Source organism: Triplophysa rosa, linkage group LG13 (genome assembly GCF_024868665.1).
Source record: "Triplophysa rosa linkage group LG13, Trosa_1v2, whole genome shotgun sequence".
Classification (NCBI taxonomy): Eukaryota; Metazoa; Chordata; class Actinopteri; order Cypriniformes; family Nemacheilidae; genus Triplophysa; species Triplophysa rosa.
Window position 1 is genome coordinate 6,594,864 of NC_079902.1, and position 22,677 is coordinate 6,617,540.

Sequence of the window (22,677 nt, forward strand, 5' to 3'; positions counted from 1 at the left end):
AATTGCTAACCATTTTTCAAAAGAAACGGGTGTCTTTGGCACACGGTGTGCTTCGGTGCTTCTCAGACAGCAAAAGACTTCTCCGTGCTCATGATAACTTGGAAGAAAAAATGTTTTTCTCAATCTTTGACAATGGTGTTATGTGACTGAACTGCCAAGCAGGTCTCTATCAAACCCCGGAGGTGGCGACAGCATCGTTTCTCAGTTTAAGCCGTCTGCCAGACTGCCGAGTAACCAGAAATATTCACAGCACTCTTATACAGGTGCTGGTCATATAATTAGAATATCATCAAAAAGTTGATTTCACTAATTCCATTCAAAAAGTGAAACTTGTATATTATATTCATTCATTACACACAGACTGATATATTTCTAATGTTTATTTCTTTAATTTGATGATTATAACTGACAACTAATGAAAATCCCAAATTCAGTATCTCAGAAAATTAGAATATTACTTAAGGCCAATACAAAGAAAGGATTTTTAGAAATCTTGGCCAACTGAAAAGTAGATGAAAAGTATGAGCATGTACAGCACTCAATACTTAGTTGGGGCTCCTTTTGCCTGAATTACTGCAGCAATGCGGCGTGGCATGGAGTCGATCAGTCTGTGGCACTGCTCAGGTGTTATGAGAGCCCAGGTTGCTCTGATAGTGGCCTTCAGCTCTTCTGCATTGTTGGGTCTGGCATATCGCATCTTCCTCTTCACAATACCCCATAGATTTTCTATAAGGGTTAAGGTCAGGCCAGTTTGCTGGCCAATTAAGAACAGGGATACCATGGTCCTTAAACCAGGTACTGGTAGCTTTGGCACTGTGTGCAGGTGCCAAGTCCTGTTGGAAAATGAAATCTGCATCTCCATAAAGTTGGTCAGCAGCAGGAAGCATGAAGTGCTCTAAAACTTCCTGGTATACGGCTGCGTTGACCTTGGACCTCAGAAAACACAGTCGACCAACACCAGCAGATGACATGGCACCCCAAACCATCACTGACTGTGGAAACTTTACACTGGACCTCAAGCAACGTGGATTCTGTGCCTCTCCTCTCTTCCTCCAGACTCTGGGACCCTGATTTCCAAAGGAAATGCAAAATTTACTTTCATCAGAGAACATAACTTTGGACCACTCAGCAGCAGTCCAGTCCTTTTTGTCTTTAGCCCAGGCGAGACGCTTCTGATGCTTCCTGCTGCTGACCAACTTTATGGAGATGCAGATTTAACCCTTAACCCTAAAAATCTATGGGGTATTGTGAAGAGGAAGATGCGATATGCCAGACCCAACAATGCAGAAGAGCTGAAGGACACTATCAGAGCAACCTGGCCTCTCATAACGCCTGAGCAGTGCCACAGACTGATCCACTCCATGCCACTCCGCATTGCTGCAGTAATTCAGGCAAAAGGAGCCACAACTAAGTATTGAGTGCTGCACATGCTCATTCTTTTCATCTTCATACTTTTCAGTTGGCCAAGATTTCTAAAAATCCTTTCTTTGTATTGGTCTTAAGTAATATTCTAATTTTCTGAGATACTGAATTTGGGATTTTCATTAGTTGTCAGTTATAATTATCAAATTAAAAGAAATAAACATTTGAAATATATCAGTCTGTGTGTAATGAATGAATATAATATACAAGTTTCACTTTTTGAATGAAATTAGTGAAATCAACTTTTTGACGATATCCTAATTATATGACCAGCACCTGTATAGTGGAATATGATATGCATTATATGTTTATTTGCAATGTGATGCCCTCAAAACATCTGAGGGGATAGAGTGGTTTCAGACCGGACCAAATTTGAGTGGAAATAATTGTATCCTTATTTACTTTTGTAGTGTGTGGTTCATTTACTGCATTGATGTGAAAGGCGAGTGCAGGATTAGGACAGGTGGCTTCACTTCTCCATTGATGTTACAGGGCCTAGAAGGATAAAACCCTTTAATCTCAGTTGAATTAGAGCGATCCTGGATTATATTTAAAGGTCAGTGGTTTACGCCATGTTCCCGAAATCAGCAGAATAGAGACGCTTACCTTGACTCCACATTTCTCTCTGCTCTTATTCCCCATTCAGTGCAAATGAGATACAAAATACTGAGAAATAAATCGCTGTGTTGAAGATACGAGTGAAAATCGATATATAAAATTGAGTTGAAATTCAATTCCAGTAACGTGTGCTATTGACCTGTGAGCAAAAATATTTTTGACCTTTAACAATGTATTGTAAAATTCTCATATTCACCCATAGTGATGGGAAATCTTTGTTATGTAAGAAAAGTACAAAAGGCTGTAAACACTGCTCTAGAAGTTTTTTAATCTCGCATAAATGATTATATTTTAAGCGTATGCGTTTAACATTTTGTTATACATGTCCTGTTGGCTGTATTTTGTTCAAACGCTTGTGTGGTGTGAAAAAAACTGAAAGAGGAAATTCTGGCAGAAATAGTCTATATATAAAGCTACACATTACATTTATTTATTTAGCAAGCGTTTTTATTCGAAATGACTTAAAAATGAGAGCGCGTTCGAAATTTTGTCACAATTTGTACAAGCATACTCTACAAAATCTACATGTTTACATGTAGGATTTAAGTTGAAGCTATGGAAAAGACTGTAGAAAGTTGACTGTAAGTGAATGCAGAACATGTGTGTTTCCATGTTAATTTATAACTGTGTACATCAGTAACATATGAATATGAAGATTCCAAAATGAGATAACTCCGTTTTTAAAATTGTTTAAAATGTTTTTTATTGTGCGTTCCGATTAATATCAATCAAACAGCAGTTGGTTTGTTTTGATTTAGTGAGCTGTATTTTTTGAGTTATTATAGCTTAACACAATAAAACACAATAAAAACATGATAACATCATACAAAAACATGATTTTTGAAAAAACTTAATAAAAACATGATAACATTATAAATAAAAAAATCATGTTTTTTATTGTTATTTAGCGGGGGGTTTTCAGTTATTATGGCTTAAATCAAAACAAACCAACTGCAGTTTGATTGATATTACACTGACCAAAATTATAAACGCAACACTTTTTTTCATGAGCTGAACTCAAAGATCTAAGACTTTTTCTATGTACACAAAAGGCCTATTTCTCTCAAATATTGTTCACAAATCTGTCTAAATCTGTGTTAGTGAGCACTTCTCCTTTGCCGAGATAATCCATCCACCTCACAGGTGACCAGCCTACGGCACACCTGTGCAATAATCATGCTGTCTAATCAGCATCTTGATATGCCACACCTGTGAGGTGGATGGATTATCTCAGCAAAGGAGAAGTGCTCACTAACACAGATTTAGACAGATTTGTGAACAATATTTGAGAGAAATAGGCCTTTTGTGTACATAGAAAAAGTCTTAGATCTTTGAGTTCAGCTCATGAAAAATGGGGGCAAAAACAAAAGTGTTGGTCAGTGTAACTGGAATGCACAATAAAAACATTATTTTTGAAAAAATTTAAAACGGGAGTTATCTAATTTTATTTTTATTTTATTCTTTTCCTACACACTAAAAACACAAGACAACTTTATGTGAGCTACACAATGAATAAATGTGCTTTATTGTTTAGGACAGTCACTTCAGTGAGTTTGTGGACACTCTCACAGAGTATCAAACCAAGAATGTGCTCGCAACCCCCATCATGAACGGCAAAGACATGGTGGCTGTTATGATGGCGGTCAACAAGATCAATGGCCCCCATTTCACTGCTCAGGATGAAGAGGTACGAACTTCACTTCACCTCTGTGTACAATTGTTTTCTCTAGTCAACAAACAGCTCGGGTCTTGATTTGGATGCTGAATGTAAACAGAAATGATTTATATTTACACGCAGATAAAAACGAGTTTCACCTAATAAATAATTCCACCCTGGATGGATGGATAGGCAGACTGAACATTAAAAGCAATGCATAATAAAGCCATTTGAAATGAACTTGAATGAAATGTTAAAGGAACATGTAATCAATGTGTCTCGTAGACGCTGAAGAAATATCTCAACTTTGCCAATCTCGTGCTGCGAGTGTTTCACCTGAGCTACCTGCACAACTGTGAAACCAGAAGAGGACAGGTGAGATCTGCGATTGAGATGAAGCATTTACAGTTCTCTTCGTGTTCCCAACGTAAACTTCATGATCTTGTGTTGAAGGTGTTGCTTTGGTCTGCCAGCAAAGTGTTTGAGGAGCTGACTGACATTGAGAGACAGTTTCACAAGGCCCTCTATACGGTCCGAGCGTTCCTCAACTGTGACCGCTACTCTGTGGGCCTCCTCGACATGACCAAAACCAAAGTGATTATTTATTATCATTTTTATGCTATATTAATATTGCTATTGCTGTACAACTAAAAGCTGGACAAATGTGTTTCATTATTTATATATAGTGGGGTCCAAAAGTCCACCAGTAGAAATGTTTCTGTTTTGCATGACTTAATAATTTAAATACATTTTTTTCATCGCAATTTATACTGTCATTCTAATATTAGTTCAAGATTAAATTAAACGCTGAACTAAAAGTGTATATGAATTTCAAAATAGGTTATTTTGTAATCATTTTAAATGATTGTTTCTATTTTGTGTCTTTAAACGTATTTAAGTGTCATGAATTACGTGGAGGAAGAACCCAATTGCAGGCAGCAGGGAAGGGGTTAACAAAGAGACTTTAATAATAAACAAAACCGCAAACAAAAACCCACAATGGGGAAAAACAAGACACACTAGAAATAATAAAGGACGGATACACAGGAACTATACTAACTACACTAACACTATAAAGACTAAATACCACACTTGACAGGACTACAATAAACTAACACTAGACTTACTTGACATAGACTGGGAGATGTCACGAGGATGAGTAGCGCACTGACAACAGGACGTGGACCATGGTAAGACCAACAACAATGAACGAGCACAAGACAATAGACACGATGGCTTTTTAAAGGGGAATACAAATGAGGGATGATACCACAGGGAGGGTGACGGGCAGGTGACAAGGATCAAACACTAAGGAGAAGTTAACGAGGGAACGAGAGGGCGACACCGGAGAGAGAGAGAATATGGAAGGCCCACAGGGCCAAAACGTCTCTCTCCACATATAACAAGGGATCCTGCCGTGATTCTGCCACAAGATCAAGAAAGACATGACAAGATGAGGCAGAGTCACGACAGAACCCCCGCCTTAAGGAGCGATATCCTGACGCTCCTCAAGGTGACTTACAGGACAAGACAGACTGAGACAGTGACACAAACAAACCGAACATGGCGAACAAAATCAAGGGCAAACAAGAAAACATGATTATAGGGTTGGGGTGACATAATAAAAATAACAAACAAGGGAGGGGGGGAGGGGAACAACAAAGTTCATAGGGGGAAGTCCAAAGGGGGTGGGGCCGGTCTCCGGCTGCACCGGACTTGACATCGGACTGGACGCCGGCTGCACCGGACTGGACGCCGGCTGGGAAACCGGCTGGATCACCGGCTGCACCGGACTGGACACAAGACTGGACGGAAACCAGCTGGATCGCCGGACTGGACGCTGGCTGGGACACCGGCTGCACCGGATCCCGCGCCCCCTCCTTTGCCTCTTCTTCTCCTTTGCCCTTCACCTCCTTCCTCCAGCCGACCACCAGACGGGTGGCTTGGGTGGAGGAAGGAGGTGAAGGGCACGGCTGGCTCGGGGTTGGAGGCCTCTGACGAGGACCCCCAAGACTCTCGCCTCCCCCGCTTGCCACCGAGGCTGGCTGAAGGCGAGGCTGCAGGAGGTGAGGCGGACGGTACTGAGTCCCCCAAGGTGAGGGTGCCAACAACACAGTCCTCCGGGACAGACACCAGACCGGGACGAGAGGAGTCCGGTCGACGCTGCAGCCGTTCCACCAGCTGTGGGAACGGCTGATAGACCAACTCCTCCCGCTCCAGAAAAGATGGGGGGTCATCCATCCCAGCCAACAGGTAGGCACAAACCAACACCTCGGGGATGGAAGCCCTCCTGGCCTCTACCTCCCTAGCATAGTCCCGCAGAGGGCGAAGGCACTGGGCCAGGAATGGGCCACCTCCAGCGTGTGACTGGGAGGAGATCGCCTTCCACCACTCGGGGTTAGAGGTGCAAGGCCACCGGGGAGTCGTTGCGCCGTCCATGGCTGCCTGCTGGGTTCTATGTTGGCTGAATCATTCTGTCGTGGCTTTGGAGGAAGAACCCAAGCGCAGGCAGGCGGTGATGAAGGGGTTAAACACAGACTTTAATAAATAATAAACACGACAAAACAGGAAACAAAAAACCCACAATGGGGAAAAACAGGACACGATCACTTAACAAGAACTCAAAACAAACACTTCCTGCGAGGAGCAAAATAAACCATAATCCTTACACAACACAACGTCCAAAACAGGGCAAGATAATCCACGGTTATTTACACAACAAAGGCAAGAGGACCACAGATATACATGGAGACTATACAAACAGGTAAGCACAAGATAACTCTTAGACAAGGCACGAGAAACACTCACATGGAGAGATTACAAAACGATTCAGCACAAGACAGCAAACACACAGGCATTAAATAGGGAGACTGACAAAGGAAGATAACAATGGGCAGGTGAGGGTAATGAGACACAGCAGGGAAGCTATACGGGGCATGAGAGGGGCGGGGCCAAAGACAAGACACGAGAAAGCACATGGCATGTCAATAGTAAACAATGTCATGTCTTTCTCACACTAAACCTAAGGCTTTGTCATGACTCTGCCACAAGACCAAGAATAGACATGACATGATGAGGCAGAGTCATGACATTTAAGCTTGAATTGACTTTCGAGTCCATGTTCAATCCTGATGATCCATGTTATCCCAGCATCTTCTGGGAACGTTTGCAAAGTCTCCAATTCTTTTTACGTCATTTTTCTAACTCCTGCAACACTACAAAACACCTCTGGACCTCACTGTACATGTATATTCATCTCCATATATTCGTCTAATATTGTCTGGCCAGATTTTCACACATTTATTCTTTTGCCTGTAGGAGTTTTTTGATCTTTGGCCCGTACTGATGGGAGAGGTACCACCGTACTCTGGACCAAAGACCCCCGATGGCAGAGTAAGTGACGCTTCTTATGCTACTCATCATTATGGGTATTAATAATCACGTCAAAGATGAAAAATAGCCATTAAAGAACCATCACATGCTGTTGTATGACAATATACATTTTCCTTTAGGAAGTGAACTTCTACAAAGTGATTGATTACATCCTGCACGGAAAGGAGGACATTAAAGTAATCCCGTAAGTCCAAACATTTTATAGCATGTAAAATGTGAATATTTACCACCACTTGGCATTAAATTAAAGCCCAACAGCGTGTGCTAAAATGGATGTCAGTTTTCAGCATCTTGAAGCATGATTAGATTTAAGTAATGGTCTCCTGAGGCCACACATGCACATTACATGTTAAGCAACACTGATTTTCTTATTGTGTAAGAGAACATAGTCTAACTCCACAGATATCCATGAATAAAACATTCAAAGCTATTGCCTTGTTCCAGTCAGACACATTTGCATTTGTCATTCCAGTAATCCACCGGCTGACCACTGGGCGTTAGTTAGTGGACTTCCAACCTACGTCGCCGAGAACGGCCTGGTGAGAGACTAGACCTCCATTCTCCACAACTGCCGCCACTTGTCAGACAAACAGAAAGCCATTATGGTTTATAAAGTTCCTGTCAATGATGGATAATTGTAATTCTCTGCTGTCTCACTGAGCATGACTGCTGCTCTTTACAGATCTGTAATATCATGAACGCTGCTGAAGATGAATTCTTTAACTTTCAAGTGAGTTCACCTACTTCTCCCGTCTCAAAGTAGTTACTCTCACGGGCAGACATGTAGGGAGATCTTAAACTGGAATTACTGTAGCTGTGTAATCAATGGAATTGGTAACGTGATTTCAAAACAGAGAGTTTTGCGTTAAACTCGATTGCATTTTGCCCAATTGTATCTTGATTGAGGTTTATTTTCATCCTGCCAGAAAGAACCTCTAGATGAATCTGGATGGACAATAAAGAATGTTCTCTCCTTGCCTATCGTGAACAAGAAAGAGGAAATCGTTGGCGTGGCCACATTCTATAATAGGAAAGATGGAAAGCCATTTGATGAAATGGATGAAACGCTAATGGAGGTATCTGAAGCCAGAATATGGAGTGGTACTGATTCATAGCTATAGAAATACACAGTAATGGATGGATCAACACGCTCTGCATTATTCATCTGTGAATAACTTTTCATCCGTGCTGTGTTTAGTCCTGAAAGTATGAAATGTTCTCAATGTATTATGCTGAGGTTTGGGTGGATTCTGATCAAAATTAATCTTTGGGTTTCACTTTAAAGTAGAACTACAGTCTGTTCCTGAGGGAACTTGTTTTTTCCACCAATCACTTTGATCTGAGAAGCTGTTTTTAATATTCTTGTCCTCCGGTTATTTCATTCAGATTCAAGTAGCTTGGTGTCAATCTCAATGTGAATGTATTTCAGTCACTCACTCAGTTTCTGGGCTGGTCAGTGCTGAACACAGACACGTACGACAAGATGAACAAGCTGGAGAATCGTAAGGACATCTTTCAGGATATGGTCATGTACCATGTCAAGTGCAGGAAAGATGAGATTCAGAATATCTTGGTGGGTTTCTGCAAAATGACACAAAGCGAAATAGCAGGAGATCCTATTTGGCTTCATTGTGATTGATAATTTAATAAAAGTAAGAAACTTTGAACATCAACAAAGTGAAACTTTGTGCAGAACACACGTGAGCTGTACGGTAAAGAACCCGATGAATGTGAAGAGGATGAGCTGCAGAAGATTCTGGTAAACACACACACACACACAAAATAATCCATTTAAGTGAAGTTTAATGTCTCATTTTATAGCTGTGTGTCCTGATGCTGTTGTTTTCTGCAGGGTGGCGTGCTGCCAGATTCAAAGCAGTCTGAAATCTTGGAGTTTCACTTCTGTGATTTTGAGTTCTCTGAGTTGGACCTGGTGAAATGTGGCATCAAGATGTACTATGAGCTGGGTGTGGTGGACAAGTTTCATATTCCACGTGAGGTGAGCGCGGTATTCTGCCATACTGAGTTGTGCCCTGTTTAAACTATTAAATGTAAAATTGATAGTACATAAATATAGAAGTACAATGTTTGTTGCATTTAGTTATAGTTCAATAGTATATTAATATACACGGCTCTGGAATTAAGAAACCATTTTAGATGTGCATGTGTTGCGGCCATTCCAGTCCACCGTGGCGTTTCTGCGGCGTGTCTCCGCTTAAAAAAATATAAAAACAGTTTTTACCCGCGTAAAAACGACTCGGTGGATCTGGAGCCTTATTCGTTTCTAAAATACACATAAAAACATTAGTATCGTTTTGTTAAAAAATTATTTAGATTTTTTTTCTTGGCACTATTCAAGATCATCTTTGTTGTTATTTTGACCAGTTTATCCCATTTCATTTTTTCTGCAAATAAACAACATTTTCATGGGAATTTGGGAGAAATATTATTAGCAGTTCACAGTTATCAAAATGTATTATTTTGCTTAAACGCATACCTACACATATCTATAAATAATAAACTCTGTTTTTTTTTTTGTTTTTTTTTTGCTGCTGCTGTTTAGTTAAGGCTGCAAGCTGTAACGTTTAAACAAGAAAAATCAATGTTAAGTACTGCTTAAAATAATGATTTATAATTTAAGAGGTTGGCATATTTGGTCAGGCTTTTTGTTCAACGCACGTAAAGACATAGTAGGCACATAAAGTCACCTGTAATTTTATGTTTCAAACACAGATGGCGACAGAGAGGCAAAAGTTACGGATTGCATCTTTAATACTTTCTATTTCTAACCAGTGTTGGGAGTAACGCATTACCAAGTAACAAAATAACAGTAATATATTAGTTTTTGCTGTAACGCAGTAATATAACGCATTACTAATACAATTTGGGTTATATTATACCCGTTACAATCTCAGTAACGCGCGTTACAACAACGTATTGTAATTTTCCCCCTGAAATTCTTTTTTTATAATTTACAAACACATTCCATTCCCAGAAAAAATCAAATCTGTGATTAAAATGTTGTAATATTGTATTTCCTGTTACTGAAATCCGATGGTTGAAATGAATGCAACGGATTCTATAAACGAATAGAAACAAAACAAAAGTAGAGGTTCTGCGTTTTACCCTGTCATTTGGCTATATGTTGCATTATAGTGGGCTCTACCTCTACCATCATTCACCAGGTGGCCGTTTGTCTACTTTTGCGATTTGACAGCGATTATTAGTTAAATTGTGCCATGAGCCTTCTCTGTGCCTCTTATACAGTGAGGGAAATAATTATTTGATCCCCTACTGATTTTGTAAGTTTGCCTGCTTACAAAGAAATGAAGTGTCTATCATTTTTATGATAGGTTTATTTTAATTGATAGAAACCGAATATCAACCAAAAAAATCAGGGGAAAAATATAAAAAGGATATAAATTGATTTGCATTTCAGTCAGTGAAATAAGTATTTGATCCCCTACCAACCAGCAACAATTCTGGCTCCAAGGATTGGTTATGTGCCTATATGGACCACAGATTAGTCCTGTCACTTTAAGAAAGTACTCCTAAATCAGCTTGTTATGTATATAAAAGATGCCTGCCAACAGAATCTGTATCTTCCATTTCAACCTCTCCACCACCATGGTCAAGACCAAATATGTTTTAAAGGATGTCAGGGACAAGATTGTAGACCTGCACAAACCTTGAATAGGCTACAGACAGACGCTTGGTGAGGAGACAACTGTTGGTGCTAGGGCTGAAACGATTCCTCGAGTAACTTGAGTAATTCGAATACAAAAAATCATTGAGGCAATTTTTGTTGCCTCGAAGCCTCGTTTAATCCATTTAACTACAGTACACACGGAGCGCTGCTTTTCCCCATGGACCGTTATTACTGACGCACAGCCCGCTAAACTCTGTTCATGTTACAGGGCTCTCAAGTCTCACGCATTCACGCGAGACACACGCACTTTAGTCTGTTCACACGCTCACACGTAACGTTATGTCTCATGCTGATAAATAACTGATAGCTTATTGAAATGGTGAACTGCTGTTTTACTTAGTTTTAGTCTATTTTGCGAGTGAAACTTGTTTTCCTGCTGCATTGAGTCTATCAAACTATATTCGGACTAACGTTAGTGGATGCCGAATCCTGTTATTTACACATGCCATCTGTCTGTTCTGCGTGTCTGAGTGAATGAACTGCACTTTACGAGGACATGAACACATGAACTTCATCTCCAGAGTTGCTCTGAGAGTTTATTTCAGAACATTTTACTGAGTGAAGCTAATGCACTAAAAAATAAGCGTCTTCCGATGACCTGCCAAAATAAAAGTCCGGTTAACTCGGTATTTTTACAGTGAGGGAAATAAGTATTTGATCCCCTGCTGATTTTGTAAGTTTGCCTACTTACAAACAAATGAAGGGTCTATAATTTTTATGGTGGGTTTATTTTAACTGATAGACACAGAATATTAAAAAAAATCAGGGGAAAAAAATGTTATATAAAGATTGTAAATTGATTTGCATGTCAGTCAGTGAAATAAGTATTTGATCCCCTACCAGCTAGCAAGAATTCTGGCTCCACAGATTGGTTATGTGCCTATATGGACCACAGATTAGTCCTGTCACTTTAAGAAAGTACTCCTAAATCAGCTTGTTATGTATATAAAAGATGCCTGCCAACAGAATCTGTATCTTCCAGTTCAACCTCTCCAACACCATGGTCCAGACCAAATAGGTTTTAAAGGATGTCAGCGACAAGATTGGAGACCTGCACAAACCTTGAATAGGCTACAGACAGAAGCTTGGTGAGAAGGAGACAACTGTTGGTGTGATTATTTGGAAATAGAAGATATACAAAATAACTATCAAATGCCCTTGTTCTGGAGCTCCCTGCAATATTTCCCCAATGGGGTAAAGATGATCATGAGAAATGTTAAAGATCAGCCCAGAACTACACGGAAGAAGCCTGTTAATGATTTCAAGACAGTTGGGAACACAGTTAGCAAGCAAAACATTGGTAACACATTGGTAACACGCTATGCCACAGTAGACTGAAATCCTGAAGCACCCGCAAGGTCCTCCTGCCCAAGAAGGCCCGCCTGGCTCGTCTTAAGTTTGACAATGAACATAAAAATGATTCAGAAAAGGCTTTGGCGAAAGTGCTGGCACTGCTGTGAGACCAAAATGGACTCCTGTGTTTGGAGGGAGAGAAATGCTGACTATGAGCCCAAGAACATCATGTCTACAGAGAAGCACAGTGTTGGAAACATTCTGCTTTAGGGCTTTTTCTCTGCTACAGGTATACAGGATGACTTCACCGCATTGAGGGGCTGAGGGACGGGCCCATGTACCGTAAAATCTTGGACGAGAACCTCCTCCCCTTAACTAGGTCACTGAAGATGGGTCATGGATGAGCCTTTAACATGACAAAGACGCAAAACATATTGCCAAGACAACCAAAGAGTGGCTTAAGGAGAAGCACATTAAATGTCCTAGCCAGTCTCTAGACCCTAGTCCTATAGAACCTCTGTGAAGGAGGCTAAAACTCCAATTTGCTGAGCGACAGCCAAGAAACCTTAAAGATTGACAGAGGAGTGGACTAAATGTATCCTGACACATGTGCAAACCTGCTGACCAACTATCAGAAATGTCTGACCGCTGTGCTTGCCAACAAGGGTTTCTCCACCAAGTACAGTTATTTTTTGCTCGGGGATCAAATACTTATTTCACTGACTGAAATGCAAATCAATTTATAACCTTTATATAACATTTTATTCCCCTGATTTTTTTAAATATTCTGTGTCTATCAGTTAAAATAAACCCACCATAAAAATTATAGAACCTTCATTTGTTTGTAAGTAGGCATACTTACAAAATCAGCAGGGGATCAAATACTTATTTCCATCACTGTATGTGGACAAATATATGACTATTTAATAGTAAAAAAAATAACAATTTAGATAAACTAAATGCATCACGCATGAGCTGAACTTAGTTGTTTACCTTAGAAATTATTCTATTTTTATTAATGTTTCTTATTTATACATTTGTATTATATTGCATTTTGAATTTAATATGGCAATGGAATGTACTAAATGGGTTTAGTTTTCACAGATATTAATGTATGCAATTTCAGCAATAAATATGTTAATTTTTCTAAAAAGGAAACAAATTAGTTGTTCATTTTAAGAGACCTGTCTTATTTTCTCTTGTATATTTAGTATTGCTCTTTAATAAAGAAAAAGTACTTATTATCAGAATACCCGATTAATCGATGGAAAATCAGTAGAATACTCGATTACTAAAATAATCGATAGCTGCAGCCCTAGTTGGTGCGATTATTTGGAAATAGAAGAAATACTAAATAACTATATCAATTGCCCTTGGTCTGGAGCTCCCTGCAAGATTTCTCCAATGGAGTAAAGATGATCATGAGAAGGGTAAAGATCAGCCCAGAACTACACGGAAGAAGCTTGTTCATGATTTCAAGACAGTTGGGACCACAGTTAGCAAGCAAACCATTGGTCACACGCTATGCCACAATAGATTGAAATCCTGTAGCACCCGCAAGGCTCATCTGAAGTTTGACAATGAACATCAAGATGATTCAGAAAAGGTTTGGAGAAAGTGATGTGAGACCAAAATTGACTCCTGTGTTTGGAGGGAGAGAAATGCTGACTATGACCCCAAGAACACCATCCCTACAGAGAAGCACAGTGTTGGAAACATGACGCTTTAGGGCTTTTTCTCTGCTACGGGTACAGGATGCCAGTGTACCCTAAAAACTAGACGAGAACCTCCTCCCCTTAACTAGATCACTGAAGATGGGTCGTGGATGTGCCTTTAACATGGCAAAGACCCAAAACATATTGCCAAGACAACCATTAAGGAGAAGCACATTAAATGTCCTAGCCAGTCTCTAGACCCTAGTCCTGTAGAACATCTGTGAAGGAGGCGAAAACTCCAATTTGCTGAGCGACAGCCAAGAACCCTTAAAGATGGTGGACTAAAGTGGACTAAATGTATCCTGACACATGTGCAAACCTGGTGACCAACTATCTGACCTCTGTGCTTGCCAACAAGGGTTTCTCCACCAAGTACAAAGTTATGTTTTGCTCGGGGATCAAATACTTATTTCACTGACTGAAATGTGTCAGGATTTGGGGGGGGAGAGATCCCAGATGCAGGCAGCGGTTAAGGGGTTAACAAATAATTTTATTTAAAGTATAAAACAAAAACCCTCGATAGGGGAACAAACACTATAAACAAAAGACTTCTCACACGGCAAACAAAAGACTTCCCTCTAGGGGGCAAAACAAGAACTAAAAGCAAAACAAACAAAAACTCACAGAGAGACAACGCAAGGCAATGCAGGAACACGATTTTCTGGACGGGGACTTGACGTGAACAAGGAACAATGAACCAACACCGGACAGAAAGAACAGAGGCTCTAAATAGGGGAATACTAACGAGGTATGATAACACAGGGAGGGTGACGGGCAGGTGACAGGGATCAAACACTAAGGGGAAGCTAACGAGGGAACGAGAGGGCGGGGCTACGAGACAACGCATATTCTGTCGTGACAGACAATAATATGTTTCTCTCCACACAGAACACGAGGCCCTGCCATGGTTCTGCCACAGGACCAAGAAATACATGACAAGAAGAGGCAGAACCATGACAGAAATGGAAATCAATTTATAACCTTTATATAACATTTCTTTTACATTTTTTACATAACTGATTTTTTTATATTTTGTCTCTATCAGTTAAAATAAACCTACCATAAAAATTATAGACCCTTAATTTCTTTGTAAGCAGGCAAACTTACAAAATCAGCAGGGGATCAACTAATTATTTCCCTCACTGTTTTTGAGGCTCCATATATTTCACTCGAGTATTTAAACGCGTCTGAAAACGCCGACTGTGGGCGCTCGACAACGCATGGATACACATTGTCCGCCTAAGTATTGTCAAACTAGTATTAGTTTCGCAGATAGTTTGTTTAACATTTTTTTATATTGTGGTAGTGTATGGATATTACCTGATACAAACATTGACACTCGAATCCTAAAGTATTAATTCCTGCATTGTTTTCGGCATTGTAGACAGACATAAGGTTGAAGCCTACAGGTATTTGCCGATTTGTTGATGCGGTGTTTGTCCAGCCCCTCCTGCGCTGTGATTGGATGGCCGAGTAATAAGTGACATAGATGAGCACAATCATTCTGCATTAACACATCGCCCTCCACTGGATGTATAATGAGCAGCAATAAACTATATTTTAGTTTTTTTGGAATGCATACACTGCTGAAAAATCGATAGATACCATAAATTCTACTGGATTTAATGGTTATGATGGGAATTTTATTGGTTATAATATAAACAAAAGTCTCTACTGGTATGTGTTGGGTTCTGTTGACGAGACCATTACATAATACTCAAATACTGTTCAAAACACACTACAAAAAAAGGTATTTGATAAACCCAATGGTTTCCAATGGAGTTTTAATCTGTGGTGTTTTTTCAGCAGTGTAGTAATACTTTTGTGGCTATTTTGATCAAAGTAACTCAAAAGTAGTGTAACGCATTACAATTCAAAGACAGTAATATTGTAATATAACTAATTACTTTTAAATGACAGTAACTAGTAATATATAATTTATTACATTTTGGAGGTAACTTGGCCAACACGGTTTCTAGCAATTCTGTTTTCAATTCTAGTTAGTGATGCTTTTGAAAAAAGCTCACTATTACTATTGTGGGGGATATTATTATTCTTGTTCCGCCAAAGGTTTGGCGCGTAACTTGTCCCACGGTTTTTGTCGTAGACCCATGAATGAGGGCTCAAATCGAGCGGCCCATTGAGGAATGGTGTGCTATGACTTTTATAAGAGATCGGGTGAGGGGTGTTCGATAGGGGGGCGAAAAACCACACGAAAAATTACATTGACTTAACATTGCGCCCAACTTTGACAGGTCGTAGCTCCAAGCCAGGATTTCGTAGAAACATGCGGGTTACCACATTTGAAGAGGCTATCAGGCTCTGTAAGAACATCACTCACAATGGGGTGTAAGTTGCACCCTGGGGTGTAAGAGCCACCCAAAATTCCCCATTGACAGGAAACATGCCCATATAAGGTGTACAACTGTCCCGTGTTGAATATCTTCGCACTACAACCACTTAGAGACAAGGGGGTGGGCTCTTTTGACTCAGGCAACCAATCAGTGTCACATGATCATCATGAAGCTATTAAGCCACGCCCATAGCAACCATTTACAGCAACCTAGTAACCGATCCCATAGACTCCCATTATAAAAAGTCCAGGTGGATATCTTTGCAACACAGTGTCGTAGAGACAAGGGGGTGGGCTCGTTTTACTCAGGCAACCAATAAGTGTCCCAGGAAGTTCATTAAGCCACGAAGCCACGCCCATAGCAACAAAACATGTTAACTTAGCAACCGATTAACAAGACTTACAGTATATCTCTTCATCAGAACAGCGTAGAGAAATGGGGGTTGGTTCGTTTCACTTGTGGCTTGAAGTATCATCAATTGGCATCTGCCAAGCCACGCCCATAGCAACCAAAAAGGTTAGCCTAGCAACCATTTAGCTACACCTATATCTCTGCATCAGAACATCATAGAGACAGGGGGTTGGTTCGTTTCACTCATAGCTTAGAATATTATCAAGTGCAAATGCCAAGTCACGCCCATAGCAACCAAACATATTAGCCTATCAACTGTTAAGCAAGACCTATATTTCTGCAACAGAACATCGTAGAGACATGGGGGTTGGTTCATTTCACTCGTGGCTTAGAGTATTATCAATTGGCAGATGCCAAGCCACGCCCACAGCAACCAAACACATTAGCCTAGCAACCGTTTAGCCAGATGTATATCTCTGCATCAGAACATCGTAGAGACATGGGGGTTGGTTAGATTAATTCGTGGCTTAATGTGTTATCACTCTAGTGCCCAGTCCCGCGGTTTGCCACAAAGCATCACTCACATTTTCTTCTAGTTCTTTTTACTCCAGTCTCTGCTTAGAAGACTGATGCTTGACATTAACTTGCTGAAAACATTTGTTTGTCTCTAGACCCTGGTGCGGTTCGTGTACTCGGTCAGTAAAGGTTACAGAAGGATCACCTACCATAACTGGAGGCACGGCTTCAATGTGGGCCAAACCATGTTCACACTCCTCATGGTAAGAAAACCTGTGCAGAACAACATAACAAATGCTCATCTTCATCAACATAAGCCAATACAATAAAAAAGTGACTTCATAGTCACCCTGCAAAGTGAGAGGAATAATAAACAAGCCAATTTTGTTAGGCTAGTAGTCATACGTTTGATGAATTTTCCCCTCTGGTGAGTGTGTGGTATGGATTTATTTGGAATATGCACAAAGACAGCCCCACCTTCAATTCATATTCTCTGAAATGGCAGACGGCCTCATGTAATTAATCAGCCATGTGTAAAGCTGCTCCTGGTTAAGTCATGTGTAATAACTGTGATCTGGCTGTAAATCAGGCAGGATGGAGGGCCGCAAGAAACACAGGCCAGTGAGCTAATGAGCCTTTCTTCGCACTACTCTCACACTTCACTGAATCTAATGACTCCTCACCAGTCAGCTTCAAAGGGGGTGTGTCTAATACAGGCTCCGCCTTTAAATTGATTAAACCTGTTTTGTTGTGATTCAGACAGGTGACCTGAAGCGTTATTATACAGACCTGGAGACGATGGCGATGGTGACGGCTGGACTCTGTCATGATATTGATCACCGCGGCACGAACAACCTTTACCAGATGAAGTATGTGCTGGTTTTAATGAAGTGTCAACATCCTGCTGCTCTTATCAAGAATTAAAGGGATAGTTCACCAAAAAAACTGTTAAGGGGCGAATTTTCATTCTCGAATCTCGAAGACATCTGATTTTTGTCACTTATTGTTGATGTATTACTCTTATTAAAATTCATTCCAGTTTTTGTGAATGTGCGTCTGTGTTTTGATGATTTTGTCAGGTCTGGCAATCCACTGGCAAAGCTGCACGGCTCCTCCATCCTCGAAAGGCACCATCTGGAGTTTGGAAAAACTCTGCTTAGAGATGATGTAATGCTGCAAATTTAATGCAATTTTTTTCCGCTTTTTAAAAGCTTCTGTCTTCATCACAAATTTGAACCCATCTGTTTTTATTTTGCCTAAATACGTTCTTTCCAAGTCCTTGAATATCTACCAAAATCTTACCAGGAGACAACACGAAACTGTCATCCATTTGATGGACATAGCTATCATTGCAACAGACCTGGCCTTATATTTCAAGTAAGAATTTTATCGTTTGTGTTTTGTTTACCCAACAATGAAAATTCTGTCATTTACTCACCCTTTTGTCACATCAAACCTGCATGACTTTCTTCTGCAGAACACAAAAGAAGATATTTGAAGAATGTCAGTAACCAAACGACGGCGATTCCCCATTGACTTGCATTGGCTTTGTCTGCATACAGTAGAAGTCAATGGGTACCGCCGTTGTTCGGTTACTGACATTCTTCAAAATATCTTCTGTGGTGTTTTGTGTTGTATTTTGTGATACTTGTATTTTAATGTGCCTCTGCAGAAAAAGAGCCATGTTTCAAAAAATCGTGGATCAGTCCAAGACCTACGAGAGCTGGGACGACTGGACGAAATACATGATGTACGAGACGACTCGGAAGGAGATCGTCATGTAAGCGTTGCGAAAAAATATGTTTTCCGAAAACTAATATCTATTTGTCCAATTGACGGATTTATATACTTTTAAACTAAACTGATACGCAACAGCTTGTGCCCATTTCTAGTTTGTAAATATGAATTCACAGTGTGGTGTTTTGGCTTTGGTTTCCGCAGGGCAATGATGATGACTGCGTGTGATTTGTCGGCCATCGCCAACCCATGGGAGATACAGAGCAAGGTTAGATATTCCTAATGCATAATGCAATGTCGCTACTACGGCGATGTATTCAGACATGTAGGGCAGCCAAGGGTGTGACTGCACGAGGAAATGAAATATCTGGGCTTTCAGCCAGCGTAATGAGATCAAAACTCCATTCATATGATAATGCATCAAACCTTGTGTTTTTACATTCAGAACGAACATAGCCTTTTTTCTGGTAATGTTGTTATTATATTCATGAAAGTAGATCTGAGAACAATGATGATGATGGTGAATTTCATAGCTGCAGTGAGATGTGCCATGTTCGCGCCGAGTGAAAACTGTTATAGAGAAGACACGTTTTTATCATTAAATCTCTAATGCACAGTTAATATGTACGATTTGGAAAATAATGCACATCAAATTCATATTAGCATCTGCAAATGCATCTAATGGACTATAAAGACAGAATGGATGCTGGTTTGTTATTGACGTTGTCTGTATGTGCTCTGTCCTCCAGGTGGCGCTGTCGGTGGCTGCTGAATTCTGGGAGCAGGGTGACCTGGAGAGAACAGTGCTGGAGCAGCAGCCCATTGTGAGAATAAAAGGGTGTTGGGGGGAGAAAGAATGAGAAAGTTCCCATGGGTCATGTAGTGATGTACAGCCTATTATGCGGTGCAGTGAATCAGAAAGAGCGGTCGCAACACTCACGTCAAACAGACCGCTCCCCGACTCCCAGTATTACTCAGCTGTGATTGTAAAATCGTAGGAATTTAATGTCAGCTTTTGAGTCCCATCAAACTTTCCACTTTAGCCGAACAATTTTTCAGCCCCGCCATTGCATTGGCTTTGTGTAGGTTGTGATACTCAGTTAAGTGCATGCTGTTTCTCTTCCAGCCCATGATGGACCGGAACAAGGCGGATGAACTTCCCAAACTGCAGTGTGGTTTTATTGATTTCGTCTGTTCTTTTGTGTACAAGGTGAGGTTCTGCCATTTCGATTAGTACACAAAACTACATATGGGACTATACATCGATCCGCTCTTCTAAATGTTCACGGGATCCACCCGAGAGTCCATCAGGAGACCGATACGAAATCATCAGCATAAATTCACAGCGCTGATCTTGATCAGATGTCTCGCGTCGTATTGAGCCTGAGCCTGCTAGAATTAGAGAACGTGAACGTACTGAGAAACACAAAGCTATCTTCAAATACCAAAACTCATTTGTCAGGCTAATGGCAGTTGCACCCTTCACACTTCATGTGCTTGCGGGATATTCTAAAATGATCAATCTAGGCAAATGTCTCATTCGCAAGCGTTATATAGCGCTATGTTTCTAATTATTCAGAATGAGATGATGACAGAATTATCATTTTTAAATGAACAATTCAAATCATATAAAGTTTTGAATACATCAAAGCACAGTCGTGAATCAATATCTAGCACGTTCAAGACCAAAATCAACAGGCAAAAAATGAATAATGCTCATTCTCATGTCATTCCAAACCTGTGTGACTTTCTTTCTTTTTCAGAACACAACGGAAGATATTTTGAAGAATGTTGGTAACCAAACAACATTGGACCCCATTGACTTTTATTGTATGAACACAAACAACTGAGGCATTTCTCAAAATATCTTAATTTGTGTTCCACAGAAGAAAGAGTCGTATCCAGGTTTTTAACAACATGAGGGTGAATGATGATGATGTAATTGCGGTTTTGGGGTGAACTGTCTCTTTAACGCATCGATACAAGTACACACACCTGCCCTTCCTCTTGCAGGAGTTCTCACGCTTTCATGTCGAGATCACGCCCATGCTGGAGCGTCTTCTCAACAACAGGAAGGAGTGGAACGCTCTGAAGGAAATTCATGAGGCCAAGGTTGCAAAGCTGGATGAGGCCAAGAAAGCTAAAGAGGAAGCCGGAGCTGCCGCATTAGCTGCTAAACAAGGTACACAGTGACTCAAACTGTCTCAAAAGCTTGAAAAAACATCTATAGATTTTTGGGGCAAATACATTTTACACTTTCTTGTATCTGCAGAACACAAAAGAAGATATTTTAAAGAATGTTGGTAACAGAACGACGGCGGTACCCATTCGCTTCCATTGTATGGACACAAAACCAATGCAAGTCAATGGGTAACGCCAGTGTTTGGTTGCCAACATTCTTCAAAATGAAAAAAATGTAGTTCTGCAGAAGAAAGAAAGAGGTACAGTTTTGAAATGACAAGAGGGAGAATCAACCGATCACGCCACTGAATTATTTACAATATTATCATATTATGTGTAGTAATAACACATTATCATTAATTAATGATAAGTAATGTCACAATTATTATCAACACTGGTATATTGCGGAATCCCTAGTTCAAATCCTAACACCTTAAACAAAGTTTTATTCGTTATTATTTGCTGTAACCTACAGCAAATAATGTGTATATTCACCTGATCTGTGTTCCTCGCAGGAAGTGCAGCACAGGCATCTCAGTCCAAGACCTGTGTTATCACCTAACTGTCTGACCATACAGGAAGACATCTGCGTTCCCGTAGGTTGGACAACGTTTATTATGGTTGTCCTGTTTAAATCATCAGTTGTTAGGAAATACAAACCTTTAGGTAGCCATTATGGTTCTGTTGCAATGACCCCAATGGTGACATCATGGCTGAGGAAATATCGTCAACAGAAGGGTGGGCTTTGTGTAGTTTTTATCTCATGCACTTTATTATTGACACGGTTTGGTAGTTGGGGAACCTGTACAGAATAGAGCTTTCTCACACTCGATTACATAACAAAATGTATTTAAGAGCGTTGCTTCTATAACTGTTGAAAAATTCACATTACACATTATATATATAGTGATGTATAAAGCTTTGAATAAAAGATTAAATTAGTTTTTTGTGCCAGGTTGCTTTTTTAAAGCCATGTAATTGTTGCTGTGCAAAATCTGTAGTCTGCCTCTAGGAATGCATCTCTCTCTCTCTCTCTCTCTCTCTCTCTCTCTCGGACATAACAGTCTTACAAAAGCATTGGATAACACCTAAGGGGTGTTGGCGTAATAGACTAGGAAGGCTGAGAGGTGATTGGAACGGCAGCAAAAGGGGGCCGGCTCATCGCTAGGAATCACGTCATGTCACAGACGCACTCGGCTCACGTCAACAGACTATGATGTCACGTCTTGTTACATTTGCCTCATTCCCACAGCAAAGAGGCGGAGTCCATAAATCTGCAACCGCGGCAAAAGCTAAAAACAGCCCACTGACGTGAAAGCAAATACACCTCAGATAAATGTGCATCACACACACACACACACATGGATATGCCGTAGGAAATGATTGTTCTGACATCTGAATCACAAATCAGCAGAGCGGTAAATTGCCAGCAGCCTTCCACATCGATGTATTAAGAGAGGTTTCACTCGGCATGTTATGCTACATACCCTCAGCAAATAAAAAACGCAATTAGCTCTGCTATATAAAAATTGCAGGCACGCTGCATAGATACCACACAGAATGCGATTTGCTATTGGCTGCGATTCCAATGCAGCAACCAATCAGACAGCTTCCAGCTTCTGCATGTACAATCCGTAATGTCGCTGGAACGTGGAAAAAAGGTTTTAAAGCAGATGCTGGCGAGTTTTTCAAAGCCTTGGTTTTGAGATGCCCAGATTTGCTATTCAGCAT

General features: G+C 40.4%; 1 protein-coding gene across 3 annotated transcripts in view; it reads left to right on the plus strand.

Moving 5' to 3' along the window:
• Window positions 1–21,889, plus strand: part of pde6a (phosphodiesterase 6A, cGMP-specific, rod, alpha) — a 23,770-nt gene extending 1,881 nt beyond the window's left edge. Inside the window, exons 3-23 of one of the 3 annotated variants that reach the window (XM_057349008.1) lie at window positions 3,575–3,727; window positions 3,983–4,072; window positions 4,151–4,291; window positions 7,016–7,090; window positions 7,210–7,274; window positions 7,563–7,629; window positions 7,773–7,820; window positions 8,017–8,166; window positions 8,520–8,663; window positions 8,784–8,849; window positions 8,943–9,089; window positions 17,184–17,291; window positions 17,788–17,897; window positions 18,108–18,195; window positions 18,305–18,405; window positions 18,701–18,808; window positions 18,970–19,033; window positions 19,515–19,589; window positions 19,892–19,975; window positions 20,779–20,947; window positions 21,462–21,889. In XM_057349008.1, the coding sequence (XP_057204991.1) occupies window positions 3,575–3,727; window positions 3,983–4,072; window positions 4,151–4,291; window positions 7,016–7,090; window positions 7,210–7,274; window positions 7,563–7,629; window positions 7,773–7,820; window positions 8,017–8,166; window positions 8,520–8,663; window positions 8,784–8,849; window positions 8,943–9,089; window positions 17,184–17,291; window positions 17,788–17,897; window positions 18,108–18,195; window positions 18,305–18,405; window positions 18,701–18,808; window positions 18,970–19,033; window positions 19,515–19,589; window positions 19,892–19,975; window positions 20,779–20,947; window positions 21,462–21,508 (2,100 nt within the window). In that variant the 3' untranslated portion in view covers window positions 21,509–21,889. The remainder of the gene's footprint in view (window positions 1–3,574; window positions 3,728–3,982; window positions 4,073–4,150; window positions 4,292–7,015; window positions 7,091–7,209; window positions 7,275–7,562; window positions 7,630–7,772; window positions 7,821–8,016; window positions 8,167–8,519; window positions 8,664–8,783; window positions 8,850–8,942; window positions 9,090–17,183; window positions 17,292–17,787; window positions 17,898–18,107; window positions 18,196–18,304; window positions 18,406–18,700; window positions 18,809–18,969; window positions 19,034–19,514; window positions 19,590–19,891; window positions 19,976–20,778; window positions 20,948–21,461) is intronic. The other 2 variants (XM_057349009.1, XM_057349010.1) reach the window with 2 other exon arrangements.
• Window positions 21,890–22,677: the final 788 nt, after the last annotated feature.